General features: G+C 30.9%; 1 protein-coding gene across 1 annotated transcript in view; it reads right to left on the bottom strand.

Annotated features, from left to right (window-relative positions):
* The window catches only part of LOC106468577 (translation elongation factor 2-like), a 54,428-nt gene that overhangs the window by 23,315 nt on the left and 15,609 nt on the right, over positions 1-15,504 (bottom strand). The window contains exons 3-7 of the mRNA XM_013929012.2: positions 11,698-11,891; positions 6,682-6,890; positions 5,970-6,203; positions 5,030-5,143; positions 1,184-1,322 (exon numbers count right to left, since the gene is read on the bottom strand). Coding sequence (XP_013784466.1) covers positions 1,184-1,322; positions 5,030-5,143; positions 5,970-6,203; positions 6,682-6,890; positions 11,698-11,891 — 890 coding nt within the window. The remainder of the gene's footprint in view (positions 1-1,183; positions 1,323-5,029; positions 5,144-5,969; positions 6,204-6,681; positions 6,891-11,697; positions 11,892-15,504) is intronic.

Raw genomic sequence — 15,504 nt, 5'->3', positions numbered from 1 at the left:
TTTTACTAGTTTTTCAAACTACTTAGGATAAATCCAATATTACCAAGTGAATTTATAGTGAAAATCTTCACATATTTCTTCATCTGTAGGGCCAATTAGATGGGGATCCAGGGGGGGGCCATTGGGCTCAGGCCTCAAAGCTCAAAGGGGATCTCAAATTTAGACACTACTTTTTTGCATTTGTTAAGTTTTCAAATTGTTTTTATGTGCCTCCCAATCAGAACAAAATGTGACACACGCTCTCAGCTTAGAGCCAGAAATTATACATACAATATAAAAGGCCACTCATGGGCCAGTGGGGGATATTTTTGTTGAAAAAAAACTACCTAATCCAGTTTTTCTTAATTTGAACTGAAATTTTTTGGATATGTTTACTGGCAAAAAAGAAGGCATTTCCCACATTCTTTTAGCACTGGGGCTGCAAAAAGTGATTTGAAGATGTAAGGTGACTGAAATCTGTCAGTGCATTACTAGCTTAAAGGCCAAGTACAAGAAGCATGGAAGTCTCCGAATGACATGCACAGGTATTCAGGAACCATTTAGAACCACCTTGATAGATATGGTGCAGTGAGCTGAGTACAATATTATGGCTGTAGCTGCTTTCAAAGTGTTTTTGGCTGCTCATCTACTGCTAACTAGCTTAATGCTTTGACCTTCCCTACCGATTAGCAGGTGAAATTGTTCGTATCTCAATGAAAACTACACATAAAAAAAGATGATAGTAGAAGCATAAAAAGTTGCCAACTGCTTAATTAATGATGCTGAAAATGTGGCTTTATTGATATATAAATTTACTCCAAATGGGTAGATCTTAGTACAAGCTAGTATGGAGACTTGAGGATGTTGCATTTCACTTAAAAATTTATCAATTAACAAACAAAAACTTGCATCAAAGTTATCTTGACGAGATATATTCAAAACCACTCTCTTGGAATTTCCAGATTGAACTCACTTTTAACATTCAACAAATTGTAGTGTAAAGACACCCACTGGCTCCTGAGGGACTTGTTAAATATTCAAATTATGTTTCACTTTTCTTTTAGGCTAATGGTTGATGTGTCATCACTTTTTCTTTTATTTTTATATATTATAGCTAGGGGACTCAAAAGATAGAAGTGAACTGGGCCTCTCTGAAACTCTGAGAGGGCCTGTTCATCTATTATTATAAAAGAGTTATACTCACCCACAGCTGCCTCATCATCCAATGGACCTTCATAAAGCATTTCCATACGGTACTTTTGAGCAGTTACAGGTGATGGTAAGTGAATGGTAATCATCTGAAGAAGGGAATCACCTGCAGGAAGCCAAGTGCGCATCACCACCTGAAAGTAGCAGTGTCCAATATTAAGCCATGTTGAAAAATACAAATAAAAACATATTTCTTGTAGAGAAGTAACATATTATCACAGAATTTACAAAATAATGTTTAACCCTTCATACTCGAGCCTGGCTCTTTAACTTATGTCACACACAACTTTTCAGTGTTATGTTCAAAATTTAACCCTTTTAGACCAAGTACATTGAGTTATTACAGGATTAAAATGACATCAAGTTTTGAAAATGCAAGTGATCTATTCCCTCAAATTACCTCCAAAATAAAATCATAACTTAAGTGTTGAAATTTTTTTTTTTTCTTTATGTACATTTTATTAACATTTGTTTTGGATGAAGTACTTTAAAAAAAAAGTCTTAAATTTCACTTTTTGCCCCTGTTGTAGTTATAATTTAGATGGTGGAAATCATTCATTTTCTGTCTGCACAGAAACATATCATTAATGAACAAAACTAAGCCACAAATCTGGTAATTTTGCATTTATTTAATGCCATTTTTAGTTCAAATAATTTGAAAACAGTGAATTTTAGAAGTTGGTGGAGTTAAGAACTGCAAAAGCAAACTATCCACATGTTCGATTTTACAACTATCAACCAACATGTAGGTTCAAGAAGTCTTGATAGAAATGAATAAAAACCCTATAACCCAAGCGCTTTCGAAAGGTGGACCTTTCTTCTTCAGGGGCAAACTGAAGAAGAAAGATCCACCTTTTGAAAGCATTCAGGTTATAGGGAGTTTATTCATTTCTAAGCTGACAAAATTGTAAGTATACCTGAAATCTGAGATCATTTTCTTTTTCATAACCTCTTAGCCACAGGTCTACCTTACTTCTTTGTGTAGTTACACAAGAATGCTAAACTTTTAATGAAATTTTGAGGTGACTTTATGGTAAGTAGGACATTTGTATTAAAGTTAGTAATAGTTTTATATTATTCGTAAGTCACAGAAAGATACCAAGTTAACTCAGTTTATTTTGCTTAAGTAATCACCTTGATAATTAATTTTCTGTTTACAAGAACACAAGTTTTGTATCAAGGCTATCAACAAGTTCATCACTAGGATTATACTTTGTCCTCAGGCAAAAATACAGAGCCATTAAGTATTTGGAACACACAAATAAGTTAGTACAAAAGGCCATAGATAAGTTTTATATATGAAATAATCAAAAACCATGGCAAAAGGGTTAATGCAAGTAAAGAATAATTGATATTTTAAAAATTATACTTAATGTAAAACCAACACAACTGCCAGTCAGTCACCACTCTTGGTTCATTGTTAGCAAATAAGAATTTGATAATAATCATGTGATCTGAAATGCAAGGAGTTGATTTGTCAATCAGCCAATACTATATACAGTTGTCTCACACAATTATTGTCTCATTTGCCACTTTGAAGTGAATCATGGAATTTGTCCTATGACCATTCAGGTACCATGAAAAAAACCTTACAAAAAACATTTGAATTTTTCATGCATGTAAAATCACAGAATACTGTCATAATTTGCTACACATGTTTCAAGGTATCATCAGAAGAACCTCTTTCCAACCAGTATTGTTTTCAAGTGTTGACCAAATATAAATATGGATGCTCATATGTATGGGATACACTTGGGAGACACATTGCATTCAATCAAGCTTCCACATACTAAAGACAGCTTCTTTCAGAACAATAGTCAAGGATGCTAGGGGACTTTACAAACAGTAATGTTAAGCATAAAACACTGATGGAGAGCTGTTTATGGTAACTATGCTTCATAATGAAGTGTGGAAATGTAAAAGCATTGCTACAAAATGTTTACAAGGTAAGACTGAAAGGTAATAATCTGAATTTCACATCATATTATAGATTATCAGATGTTTGATTTACATAACAATAAACTAAAAGGAGGAACTAACATTAGTTTCTAAAAGTGGTTTTGCTGTGTCATAATATAAATTTTACTAACTATTTTGTGAAATATATTTTTAACCCTTTCGCAACGGGTGGGTCTAACAGCTCATGTCACAGTCTGTTAGGGATTTATTTTCAAAACTTCATTATGTAGTACTATTATTATTATTATATATCAATGAAATTGACATCAAAACATTGCTTATATTTCAAATTTTTACATTATGTATGTTTTAATTTCTTAATTCTAACAATAATATAAATAAAATAAAGCTAAATATTGATTTGTGTGTGCCACATAGCACCTCCTCATGTCTTGTTGCTCAGTTTATATTTTTTTATGACTACAAGTGATTAATAAATAATAGATTTGTGCTTTGTATTTGATTCTGTACCTTGATTCTCTGTGTGTGTGTGTGTGTGTGTGTGTGTGTATTTATTATAAATGATTATTACTTACTTCAAGGTAGGGGTCAGTAACAACTCAAGGTGTTTTGCAATGGTAAGGGAACTTATAAAATACAATTTAGCCGCAAAAGTAAGAATGTTTTCCAAAGAAGACTAGACTTATGTTATAAAGCTTGCCAAACTAAATGAGTGTGATAAGTAGTACCAACCAGGGAAATAGGATTTTATAAGCATGTGCTCAAATAACATCTTTGTACACCTATGCTGCTAAATTCCAAACACCCCAAAAGGATTACAATACTCAAAGAATTGCAGTGTTTATTGTATCAGCACCAAACCACATAATAAATGTTTTGACAGGTTCAAAGTGCAGTGTTGTTACTCTTGAAAAGTCTTGTTGTGAACACTGTAGGATACGTACATAAGACAATAAATTACACATTCTGTTGTTGGCATAAACTTTTTCATTGATTCTAAGTGCAGTGTAATTATTCTGAATTTTCCAAGAAAACATTTTAGCATATATAATCTGACATATTAAACATCCAGTTCTTGGAGCAGGGGATCAAGTTGACTATCTTTTCGTGCATGCTTTGTTGCTTTCAGGAGTATCATATTATGATGGTGTCACGTAAACAGTCTACTGATACAAACAGCAACTCATTGGTTTATTTTCAGTGGGGTTCTACTTTAGTCACTGACAGTAAGATAAGCACAGAAAATAAATGTGAAATGTTTAGCAGTTCAAACTCGTACGAGAAGTACTTTGAAACTTCTTGACCAATAATAACAAAAAAAAAAATTGCACAGCTGTTCCTTTATTTCTAATTTTACAACTTATCTACAGGCTGAAGACTCAAGTATATCATCAAATAACTGATAGGATACAGTTTCACTGAAAACAAATGTTTGAAATGTATTTAGGAGGTTTTCAAGATTACACAAAAGAGATTTTTGGACTGAAGAATAGTATTTTTAATCATAACATGAAAATCACTTCCACATGGACTAGTAATGAAACAGGCTTGATATATTCACAAACAAATCTTTAGTAAAAATACTTCATTAAAAAAATTTGATTTTTTGAGTACAAATGACTTGTAATGTTTACTGAAGATATACCAAATTTTGTGAAGATGCACAGACTGAATTAAAAGTTATAGTATAAATACTTAACATGTGCAAATGGGTATACAAACTCGTGTATATTATACTGAGCCCGTTGCTAAAGGGTTAATAGTTCACACATAACAAGCAAATACAAAATATCCCCAAGAAAACTGAAGGAGTTTGTAACTTTAAAATATGATATGTTCTATATTTTAAAGCTTATTGTGAAAATTGCCATAAAAAGTTTATTATAATAGTCCACTACTAAAGAACGAGTAAATTTATTACCTTCAGAAGATTCTTCCCATCTTTATCTTTATCCTCTCCTTTCAAAACAATATTCAGTTTCTCTAATAATTTAGTTGTTTCTTCCTTCTTGTAATTCATAATGGCATCAAACACCTAAACAAAAAAAAGAGGGGGAATAGAAATTTGAATTTTATTAAGAAGTATCAAAGAAATGAGAAAAATTAATAAAGTTCATTTGTCAAATTAAAGTTAGCATGTTCAGTTCTCGATTTAGAAGTTCCAGCATTATAAATTATGCAACTTTCTTGTACCATTAAGACACAATTAACATGAATCCTTACCTTACAACTAAACCACCTGAACAATGCCATAATGAAATGAGAATGTTACACCCCAGCTCATGTACAAATGAGTTTTTAAATACAAATGTTTCCTTCTACTTGGGAGAAAAACAATATAAAAAGGAAATTTAATCTATGAAACAATGGAAATTTCTGTGTACTTCTAAACACAAAACTTCATGCTCTTCCAGCATTACAAAACCCTTTAATACCACAGATGATAGTTCAGTTCTTGAGGCAGGGTTTTAGTCTAATCCTAAAAATAAACTTTTATGATATTTTAGCTTTCTTCCTACCCTATTACTTATTCTGTTGGACAGAATACAATCTTAAGTAAGAATACATTAAAAATTGAGATAATAAGAAGGATTTACATTAAGGAAAGTGTTATATCGATAGACAGTTTTTGAGCAAATCTTTTTGAAATAGAAAAATTAAACAATCACAGTCACATTACAAAAAGCTAAAGTAGCAATACATGCACTCTTTGGAATGGGGTTGAAACAATCTTTACTGAAACAACAAGTTTAATAATTTCAATAGAAATATTCAAAGGAGTAATCTAAAAGTATAATCTCTTGAACAACTTAGTTCATGCACAGAAAATAAAGAAACAAATTTACACTTGAAATTCACACCTTATAAATGGGGTCCAGTACAAACATTGTGAAAGCTCTCTTGAATCCTTCACCAGCTTTTTTACTCCATTTCTTTGTCTGTGGGTTGTAATAATTCTCTCCCCACAATTTACTCATTAATTTGTCAATGTCAATTTTAAACTTTTCAGCATAGAGTTCTGAAAACTGTTTAAGAGTAAAAGCCCAACCATGTAGACCAGAACCAAATCCAACACTTCCTTTCATTGGATCCACCTGAAATTCAGAAATTAAAAGTATGAAATAATAACAAACTTGCTTAGGACTATGGTAAAAACTACCATATTGGTAATTCTAAGAACCCATGAGTTAAAACAAAGGAGAATACGTTATAATAATATCAACCACACTAGATCTACCACATCCAGTGCTAAAAAGGCCTTTTTCCCAATATCAGGGCTCATCAAGCCAGCTGAAATAAGACAGACATGATGGTGGTATGTACACCAAGTTCAAGAAACAAAGGTCTTTTCATTACATTAAAAACAGTAAAATAATTTTGAATTTTAAATGAGCTAGAAAAAAATCTCACCCACACCATGAAAACAAATGATTTTTAAATGTAATATTCCCTTACTTTTTCAAATTGCAAAACTAAACACAGGTACCAGTTTTTACATTGTCAGTATCCCAGGATTAACAGCATCCAAAATTTAATGCTAAGTTTCTTAAACTCGTTAAATTAAATACAGACCTTAATATCTCCCATTGGTCCTGTCTCATCACTATATGTGGCAATAATAACATTGATGTTTTCAATATTTCTCTGGAATGTTTGATAGAGCTCCTCAGCCTCTAGCTGTAAAGTCAGAAGGGCCAAGTCTACTTTGTTCATAAACAGAACAGGCTTAATTCGTTCTGCAATAGCCTGACGTAACACAGTTTCTGTTTGAACACATACACCTAAACAACAAAACAATATTTTATTTAACATGAAAATTAAAATTCATCAAACACTGTACACAAGTCCAACAGGAATATCAGACCATGACAATTTAACTACCAATTCCACATATTTTCTTATCTTAGAAATGTAAACTACTTTCTACAATCAATGCTTTATAACAAACAACACATGTTGAAGTTTAATGAAATATCAAATTAAAAAAATGCGGAAACAGAAATTATCACTTCTGAAAACAGATGATGAATGCATCTTTCAACATATATATATATACATTTTTTTTAGCACAACAGCAAGTAAACTAATGTATATGAATAATTCCAGTATATCTGTTTGTTCAGAAAAATGAAATCATGATCTTAAAAACACCATGAAAATATATTTAAAATTACATTTTTTGTGAAAAATGATAAGTGAAAATAGACTCCTGCAACCATTACTTGAACCCAGGACCACTAGTGAAAGAGCATTTATTTTCACTTATAAGCCTTTTCTGTTAAAAAATTTCATGTTAAAGATACTAGTTGGTATGAGCTTTCAGAAGCAGTTCTATTTATACATACTTAGGGATTACTATATTCCCTCTAGTGCAATCTGAACATACAAACCTATATTGCCATGATAATTATTGTTACATTTACAACACAATAACTAAAAGTAGATTCTTATTCAAATCTGAAAACATTTTTAGGGTCCTTTCAGCAGAAAAACTTTACTAATTAAAAACTACTGTTAGATGTCTATGCTAACATGATAGTGAAGTTTTAAGTGCTGCTGCCCTTTATAGCCAAAATGAGCATGAATTTAGTAACAAACACATAACCTTTAATGGCTGACCAGGCCAGGACCATCATCAACTTTACTCTTAGAAAGTGACATCCAAAACTAACTCAATGAACATTAATTAGCCATTTTAGCACAAAACAAACTTAACAAGAAATATATCTATTATATTTTGTTTATTTATCATTAGTTTTAGTTTTGTGACATAGAGACCTAATATATTCCTTAATTCACCATACCCTCAGCTTTGGACAGCAGTTTTGTCTATTCAAGGCTCATCAGCAAACCAAAGAGTTACAGTTAGGACTCTAATAACTCACTATAAAATCCCATAAATATCATATACACATACTACTATTGTGTTTTTATCTATAATATCAATTACCTTAACCATATTTTTCATCTTTTATTTTAATAACCCAGAACAGCACATGGCTCATATATTAAATTTACAAACTTAAGGTAAATCTTTACTTCATCTTTGTCAACTCGTATAATAGCATCAGGCCAGGAAAACTCATCATCAGGTGCAAAGATTTCCACTTATCTGACAACCTTTCTGATTGGATCACACAGCTGAATTACCTTACACAGAAATAAGCTAACTTAAATTATGTGTTACATAGCAGAGCTGGGCAACTGACTGATTACCTATGACCAGCAATTAAAATTAACAAGGTAACAAAATTAGTGTTTGCAATTATTACTGTTTTGGCTTTTTCCAAAAACCGATTAAGCAAAATTACAATTAAATCAACTCGCATAAAAATAACTAAACTAACTGAAATTACAGATAAATTGACTGTTATGAAAATAATCAATTCATTTCAATTAGGATTTCTAGTTATTACTATTTCATTCAAGTAATTTAGATATTTCTATTATGTTTGTTTTTAAACAAAAAAAAGCTACACAGTGGGCTAAATTTTGAATTATTTTGTCTTCTATGTGAAACTGCTGGCTAGAGGGAAGGCAACTACCTGGAAGAACCTTCTGTCAAACTTTTTTTTTTCTTCTTCAACTGCTTACTAGTGAAAAAAAAAGGCATATGATGCCACCTGAAGCCACCTTTTTTTTGCTTATATGAACCATGATTTGAGATACACTGCACTAGCCAATTAATCAAGTTAAATTGATTAATGGAGATCATCAATTAGCAAATACCACTAAACAAATGAGTATGTTATATTAACCCTATCACCCGAGGTATCCTTTATTGTGCATGACACAAGGTTTTAGTGTTGTACATTCAAAATTTTATTAAACTACTTTTTGTTAATGTTATACCAATTGGAATAGCATGAAATCTTAGTTAATAATCCATATTTTAACAGTATACAAATTTTAAGTTCTTAATTCTACAAGGCAATATTTAAAAAAATCCTGAATTCCAACTAGTGTGATCCACATGACACATTTTATCCGCCAGCCCTCGAAAAAGTATGAAATTAATCATAAAATACTCTCAATAAAATTATTATTGCTCAGACAAACCACAATTTCTATAGCCTTCAATTTTGTTTGGTTACAAAGCTATTGAATTGCAAATTAGACCTTCTGCCACACCCACCTGTCACATCCTCTCTTTTACAATTCATTGATAGTTCTCTCTTACGTTTGATTATATATTACCTACAACCAATAGAAAGTCACGGTTTTCATCTATCAAATAGTGTATTGTATAACGTCGTGTTCTGAACAGATAACTGTCAATTTCACACGGAGTAGTAACATTGTTCCTGTGGGAAAGTTAACGACTAGCTTGGATGAATTTGTAACGGTTTTTGTCACATAGTTAGAAAGCCAGGAAAATTTTTAGAAGTAAGTGAATTTGTCTACTTTTTGCCTGTTATTAGTCTATATTCTTTGGTGTATTATTTAATTAAATAAAAATTGTTAAGTGCTTTACTATAATCACTAAAAAAAATCAGGCTTAACTCTCCTTGACAAATGAGGGCAAGAAAAAAGAAGATTGAATAAGTACTTTATTTCTTGTTTTTCATATTGATCCTTTATTATTATAAAAGTAACTAAAATTAAAAGCACAGATCTTTTTAAGGTGTAATAATAATAATAATATAATTAAAATGGTTAATGAGGCACGCATGTGAGCAGCTCGTGGTTATGTAATACAATAGTGTAATCTGAGCTGCACATTCCCCCGAGTGATTTACAACTTATAATGGCACAGATAGTAGTTCAATGGGTAATAAAACAATAGAATTTAATTATCAATAGATGTATACTGTTATGAACTTAGAGATATTTAGGATAAACGAATGTAGTTTCATGTTACAATTTGAAATCATTCTAAAAAGAAAAGAAGGTTAATTTAGATTTATTTTAATTTTTTTGGTGGTTACGAGGTCAGTCGAATTGACCGATTTAGTGAAAAAAAATGTTTGAAATGCATTTAGGAGGTTTTAGGGACAACATAAAAGAAATTTGAGATTTTTGAGATGACGAAAAGTATTTTCAATTTTAACATGAAAATTACTTCACTAAGAAATATGACTGTATGTGAAAGACTTGTAATATTAACTGAAAGACTGCCAAATTTAGTGAAGATATACCCAATACATAAATATATAGTTATAAGTATTAAACTTATATCAACTTTAGATGAGTACAAAAGATCACGTGACTCGATCAAATTGACCGACCCTGTGTTGAGAGAGTTAAAGAGATACTGCACAGGACAAAGTCAGTGATCAGAAAAGTGGATACAAGGGTCAAAGTAAGATCTACTTATTATTAGGCCACTGTTCTTCACCCTTTGTACCATAAAACAGGCCTTGACAAGTATTTTCAGATCTAGGAGTCAGTCCAAAAACCCAGGAGCCAGGTGTGCCTAACCTAACTTCAATATTGTTTGTATCGGGAAATCAGGGTTTGTACATTTATTTACTTTCACAACAACAAGTGCATGCTAACAATCACGATATCAACAACCACTTGATAGTACTGCTTGAACTATCTGCCTTTCATCCCATCTGAGCCTAAACAAAATGGCGTGATCTTAGTAATGTGCTATACAACTGCAACGCTTCATTCCTGAAAATACATAAAGAAGTGCTCAATCTGCCATTAAAATCCTCGAAACAAAGTTTGATTTAGAACTCAGAGAACACAAAAATAGTTCAGGACTTCTACAAGTCCAGAACCATCCTAGAATCAAGTTCTATTTAGTACAACACTGTACACAAATAAAATGGGAGAAAATACAAGGTGCCACGATGAAATTTTTTGTCACCATGGCGACCTGGCACCCAAAATTTGTCGAGGCCTCCCATAAAGTAACATCAGTTTTGGAGAGAAATGAGGTATGGGTTCACCTAGATAAGGTTTCCAGTCATACCTCCCATTAAACCATCACATATCTCAAGCAGTTGGAGAATGAAATGGATATTCATGCCAATCCATAAGACAACATATTGGAGTAACACTTCTTGACTTCTGAGTGAGTGACTCTTGAAACAGTCACTGGAAAATCATAATTCTCACACACAGTTGGTGGGTTATGGAAAGCATGCAGGAATAGGTGATGTGCTATGAACGCAACAGCCTTAAGACAAAGTCTTTTGCAATAAAAACTATGTTGCAAGACTATCATCAAGAGTTACAATCACCAGATAGAGTATGACTGCATGTGGTGACATGGTGAAACTCCAAAATTGTTTTAATATAATGTACTCAATCCTATACACTTGTTACAAAACATATGTGACCCAAACTTAAGCATGTTCAACACAATCAATCATTCTACCAGATGCAAACATTAAACATACATACTTTATTTTACCAAGAACATTTAATTTTTTTCTCCAAATTAATTGTTTTGCATCAAGGTATTTGCTGAAAAACTCTCAGACAAAACAAAACATAGAATTCATCAAATACACATCAGTTTCAGACGTGGTTCTATTTATAGATTAAATATCAGTGACAAGAAGTTTGTACCCAAACACACTGCAAATGTCAATATTTCATCTATTATCAAAATGTTATCAGATTTAGACTTACCGCTAACACAGTCTACAACAACCAGAGCTCCATCCGTAACACGTAAGGCAGCTGTTACTTCAGAGGAAAAGTCCACATGGCCAGGAGAATCAATCAAGTTTATCAAGAAACCCTTTTCACCTTTTTCTCTCTGGTTCTCCCATGTAATAAATTGCAAGTCTTTTTCTTCCAGTTCAAAGTACATTGACAGAGCCCTAAAAAATAAAATCTATGAGCATCTGATAAAAAAAACATACAACTTTCAAATTAAGTATCTTTGTTTAACCTTATTTCTAAAGGCCTTCCTATGGTCTCAGATCAAAGACCATGTCATCATATTTGTAGACTCTCATTCAAAATTTATTGAACTACTATTTTATGAATGTACATCAATCAGTTTGGTATCAAATTGTAGATTATAATTTAAATTTTAATATTATACATTAGTTAAATTCTTAATTTAAAAGTAGATAATAATAATAATAAAAATCCAAAAATCAATTTTTGTGTGTCACTTAGTATGTTGAATACAACACTGGTTAAAATTAGATGTTTGTGATGTCCAATTACAAAGTCTATAGTTTCTTATGAATTAGGAAATCAGATTACAGATATTGACAAGCTAGAATATCAAATAAGTACCTCATATATTTTCTACTTGCTGAGGGATCCCTACAGGTACTGAATAAACACAGTGGCCACACCCACATCTTTTCATTTTTGGAAAGACATGCTTACTTACACTTCTGTCTACGACCTGTGACTAACCAATCTAAAGCTCAGAATGTCCCCTAGTGGCTTTCTCAGCATAATTAAAGTATTCAGTACCAAACTCATTCTTTTAAAGCTTGAATTCGAAAAGGTAATGTGAAATTTTAGTTAGCTCGAAATTTCATATTTTTTTTACCCAAATACATCTTGGTTACTAAGTTTGATAAATTATAGTGGAATTCTATGATATTGATATAGTAATTTATGATTTTTGGTTATTTCAAAATGTATATATAAAACTTTAAAAAATTATTTCATTTCACATCCTCCATGTGCGAATTTTGATAAGGCTTAGCAACCTACGGCAAACAGCAAAGTTCAAAGTTTGTAACTAGAAAATAATTATTTTCAATAATCATTTACTGTTCTATGTTTTAAAAAAATAACTGAAATTTAAGAACTTGTTTTACATAGTAATAATGTATATACATGTAATGTTATAAAACTAAAATGTGACTATTTTACAAAATACTAGTTCACTGAAACACAGCCAAGACAGGTCACTATGTAAAGGTCAGCTTTATACTCTTGGATACAGACACATCAGTGCACGTGCGTCATATCATTGCAACTTCAATAATGTTAGCCAGGCATGGCTAAAATGTCAATATAATAAAAATAATAAATATATATAAATATATAATGTTATGCAATTTAAGCTATATAGACTAAACATTTGTGTTTTCATGTTATAATCTGTAGTAATTCTAGAATGAAAAAAGCATAATTTATATTTATTTCCTAATTTTTTATTGAGGTTATGAAGTCAGTCAAATTAAACCAACCCATACAGAGAAACAGTAGTGAAAATAACAAATAAACTTGTTTTTTTCTAAAAAAAAAAATTACAGTTAACTGGAAGTTGTAAAGATTTTGCATGTGTAATTTGAAAATGTTCTATTGCATAGAATATTTTTAATCTTAAAATCAAAATTACTTTGTATGTTGGATAGTCAACATTCTGAGAGAAAAGTTTTAATTAAAAAATCTTATTACTTAATGTAAAAACCTGATATTTTCTGAACAAATGCCTTGTAATGTTTACCAATAACCTGAAAAATTTTGTAAAGATATGCATACATTATCAAAAATCATAGCATAATTACTCTCATGGATACTTTTGTGGTTACGGGCTGGGTCGATTACACCCAGCCTGTAATGGAAGAATTAAACTATCATTTGTTATTTCACTAAAATGTAAGTTAAAAACAAATTCACATCACAAATTATAAAAGCAATTCACTAACTTGCACTAACATACCACTTAAATGACCTAATACAACAAATCTATTTACTGATTTCCAGTATTTTATGATCAAACATGTTGGTATAAATACTAAGTAATTTGAAATAAATGCTCATGTTTGGTGTTTATACATTATCATAGTGAGCAACTAACTGGTACGACCAAATGCTTAGTTCTTCTACCAAACATAACTTTGGCCAGTCTAGCATTTCAGGGATTGAATGATTCATCACTTTTAAAACAATGTATGATATTAGTGTCTGTGTGGCAGTCAAACAGTTGAAATTGATACTATTTACCAGGAACATTATAGCTAAAACATATTATAGATAGCATAAAGTTACAAACTAACTCACAGAAAGTCAACTTAACAATAACTTCATTAATGTAGAATAGCAATAACACCAACAGTTTTAATGTATTATTATAATAGTAATAACACTCAATAACAAGTTTTAATATTCTTTATATACATTTGGTGTTATTCTGTAAGTGTGAATCTAAATTATTTTACACAGATCTGTGTATCTACCTACTATTATGTACACTTCAGTTGCATAAGTGATTAATCTATTAAATTGTAATATTTTCCAAAGCACATGATCCTGGATTTGATTATCAAACAAACAAATCTAATCCAAATGAAATAATTTTAGTATGCTAAATGAATAACACTATTTTCAAAGCAATAATCTAAATCCATCAGATAATTATAATCAGTCTTTTACTATATAATTAGTCTACAATAACCTTAACTTTTAAAAAAACTTAATTTTCACACATTACTGATTTCTTATTCACAGTTGTGAGAAAAACTATTTATTAAGCCTAAGTATTTTTTGTTTGGCATTGTTGTAAGACCACTCATATCAGTATATCACATTAAAGTTATGACATCAGTTAATTAAAAAAGGCATGCCGCAATGTTTTACTATTTTATAGCATTTTTTCAATCAGTACTTTGAGTTAACCCTACTGAATTGGGTTTTCATATGGTCATGGGTCAAAGGCCATGTCATCACATTTGTAGACTACTGTTTTACTTAACTATTTTATGAATGTATATCAGTAAGTTTGGTATCAAAATGTAAATTATAATTCAAAGTTTAGTGTCATATATTAGTTACTTTCTTAATTTAAAAGTGAATATTAAATAAAATCCTAAATATCAATTTTTGTGTGTCATGTGGTATGTTGAATGCAGCATTGGTTCAGATTAGATGTTTATAATGTCCAAGTACAAAAATTTATAGTTCCTTACAAATTAGGAACTCAAATTACCAATATTAAAAAACCAGAATATAAAATAAGAATCTCCTATCTTTTCTATTTGCTCATATATTGATAGATTTAGTGAATCAAACAGTAGCCCCGCTTACTTCATTCCATTTTTGGAAATGCTTACATACACCTACTTCTGTCTATGACATGCAAATAACCAATGAAAAGCTCAGAATGTTCCCCACATGGTTCTCTGAGTCTTTGCAAAGTACTTACGAGGGAAACCCTTTCTTTTCTTGGTAGATTCGAAGTGGTAAGGTAAAACATTATCTGACTCCAAAAATCATATTTTTTTAGACCCAAATACATCTCAGCTACTAAGCCTGACGAATTATAGTGGAATTCTGTAGTATTGATATAGTAATTTATGATTTTTTGTTATTTCCAAATTCATATATAAAACATGAAAAAAATTGTTTTTCATTCTCCACATGCAAAATTTGATAAGGATCAGCAAATTACGGCTAGCTGCAAACTAGAAGAGATTATTGTTTTCTATACTTATTTATTTACTGTTCTCTGTTTTAAGA

Source organism: Limulus polyphemus, unplaced genomic scaffold, assembly GCF_000517525.1.
Source record: "Limulus polyphemus unplaced genomic scaffold, Limulus_polyphemus-2.1.2 Scaffold3061, whole genome shotgun sequence".
Classification (NCBI taxonomy): domain Eukaryota; kingdom Metazoa; phylum Arthropoda; class Merostomata; order Xiphosura; family Limulidae; genus Limulus; species Limulus polyphemus.
Note: the sequence above shows the minus strand (reverse complement) of the source record. Positions and strands in the feature narration are given on the sequence as shown.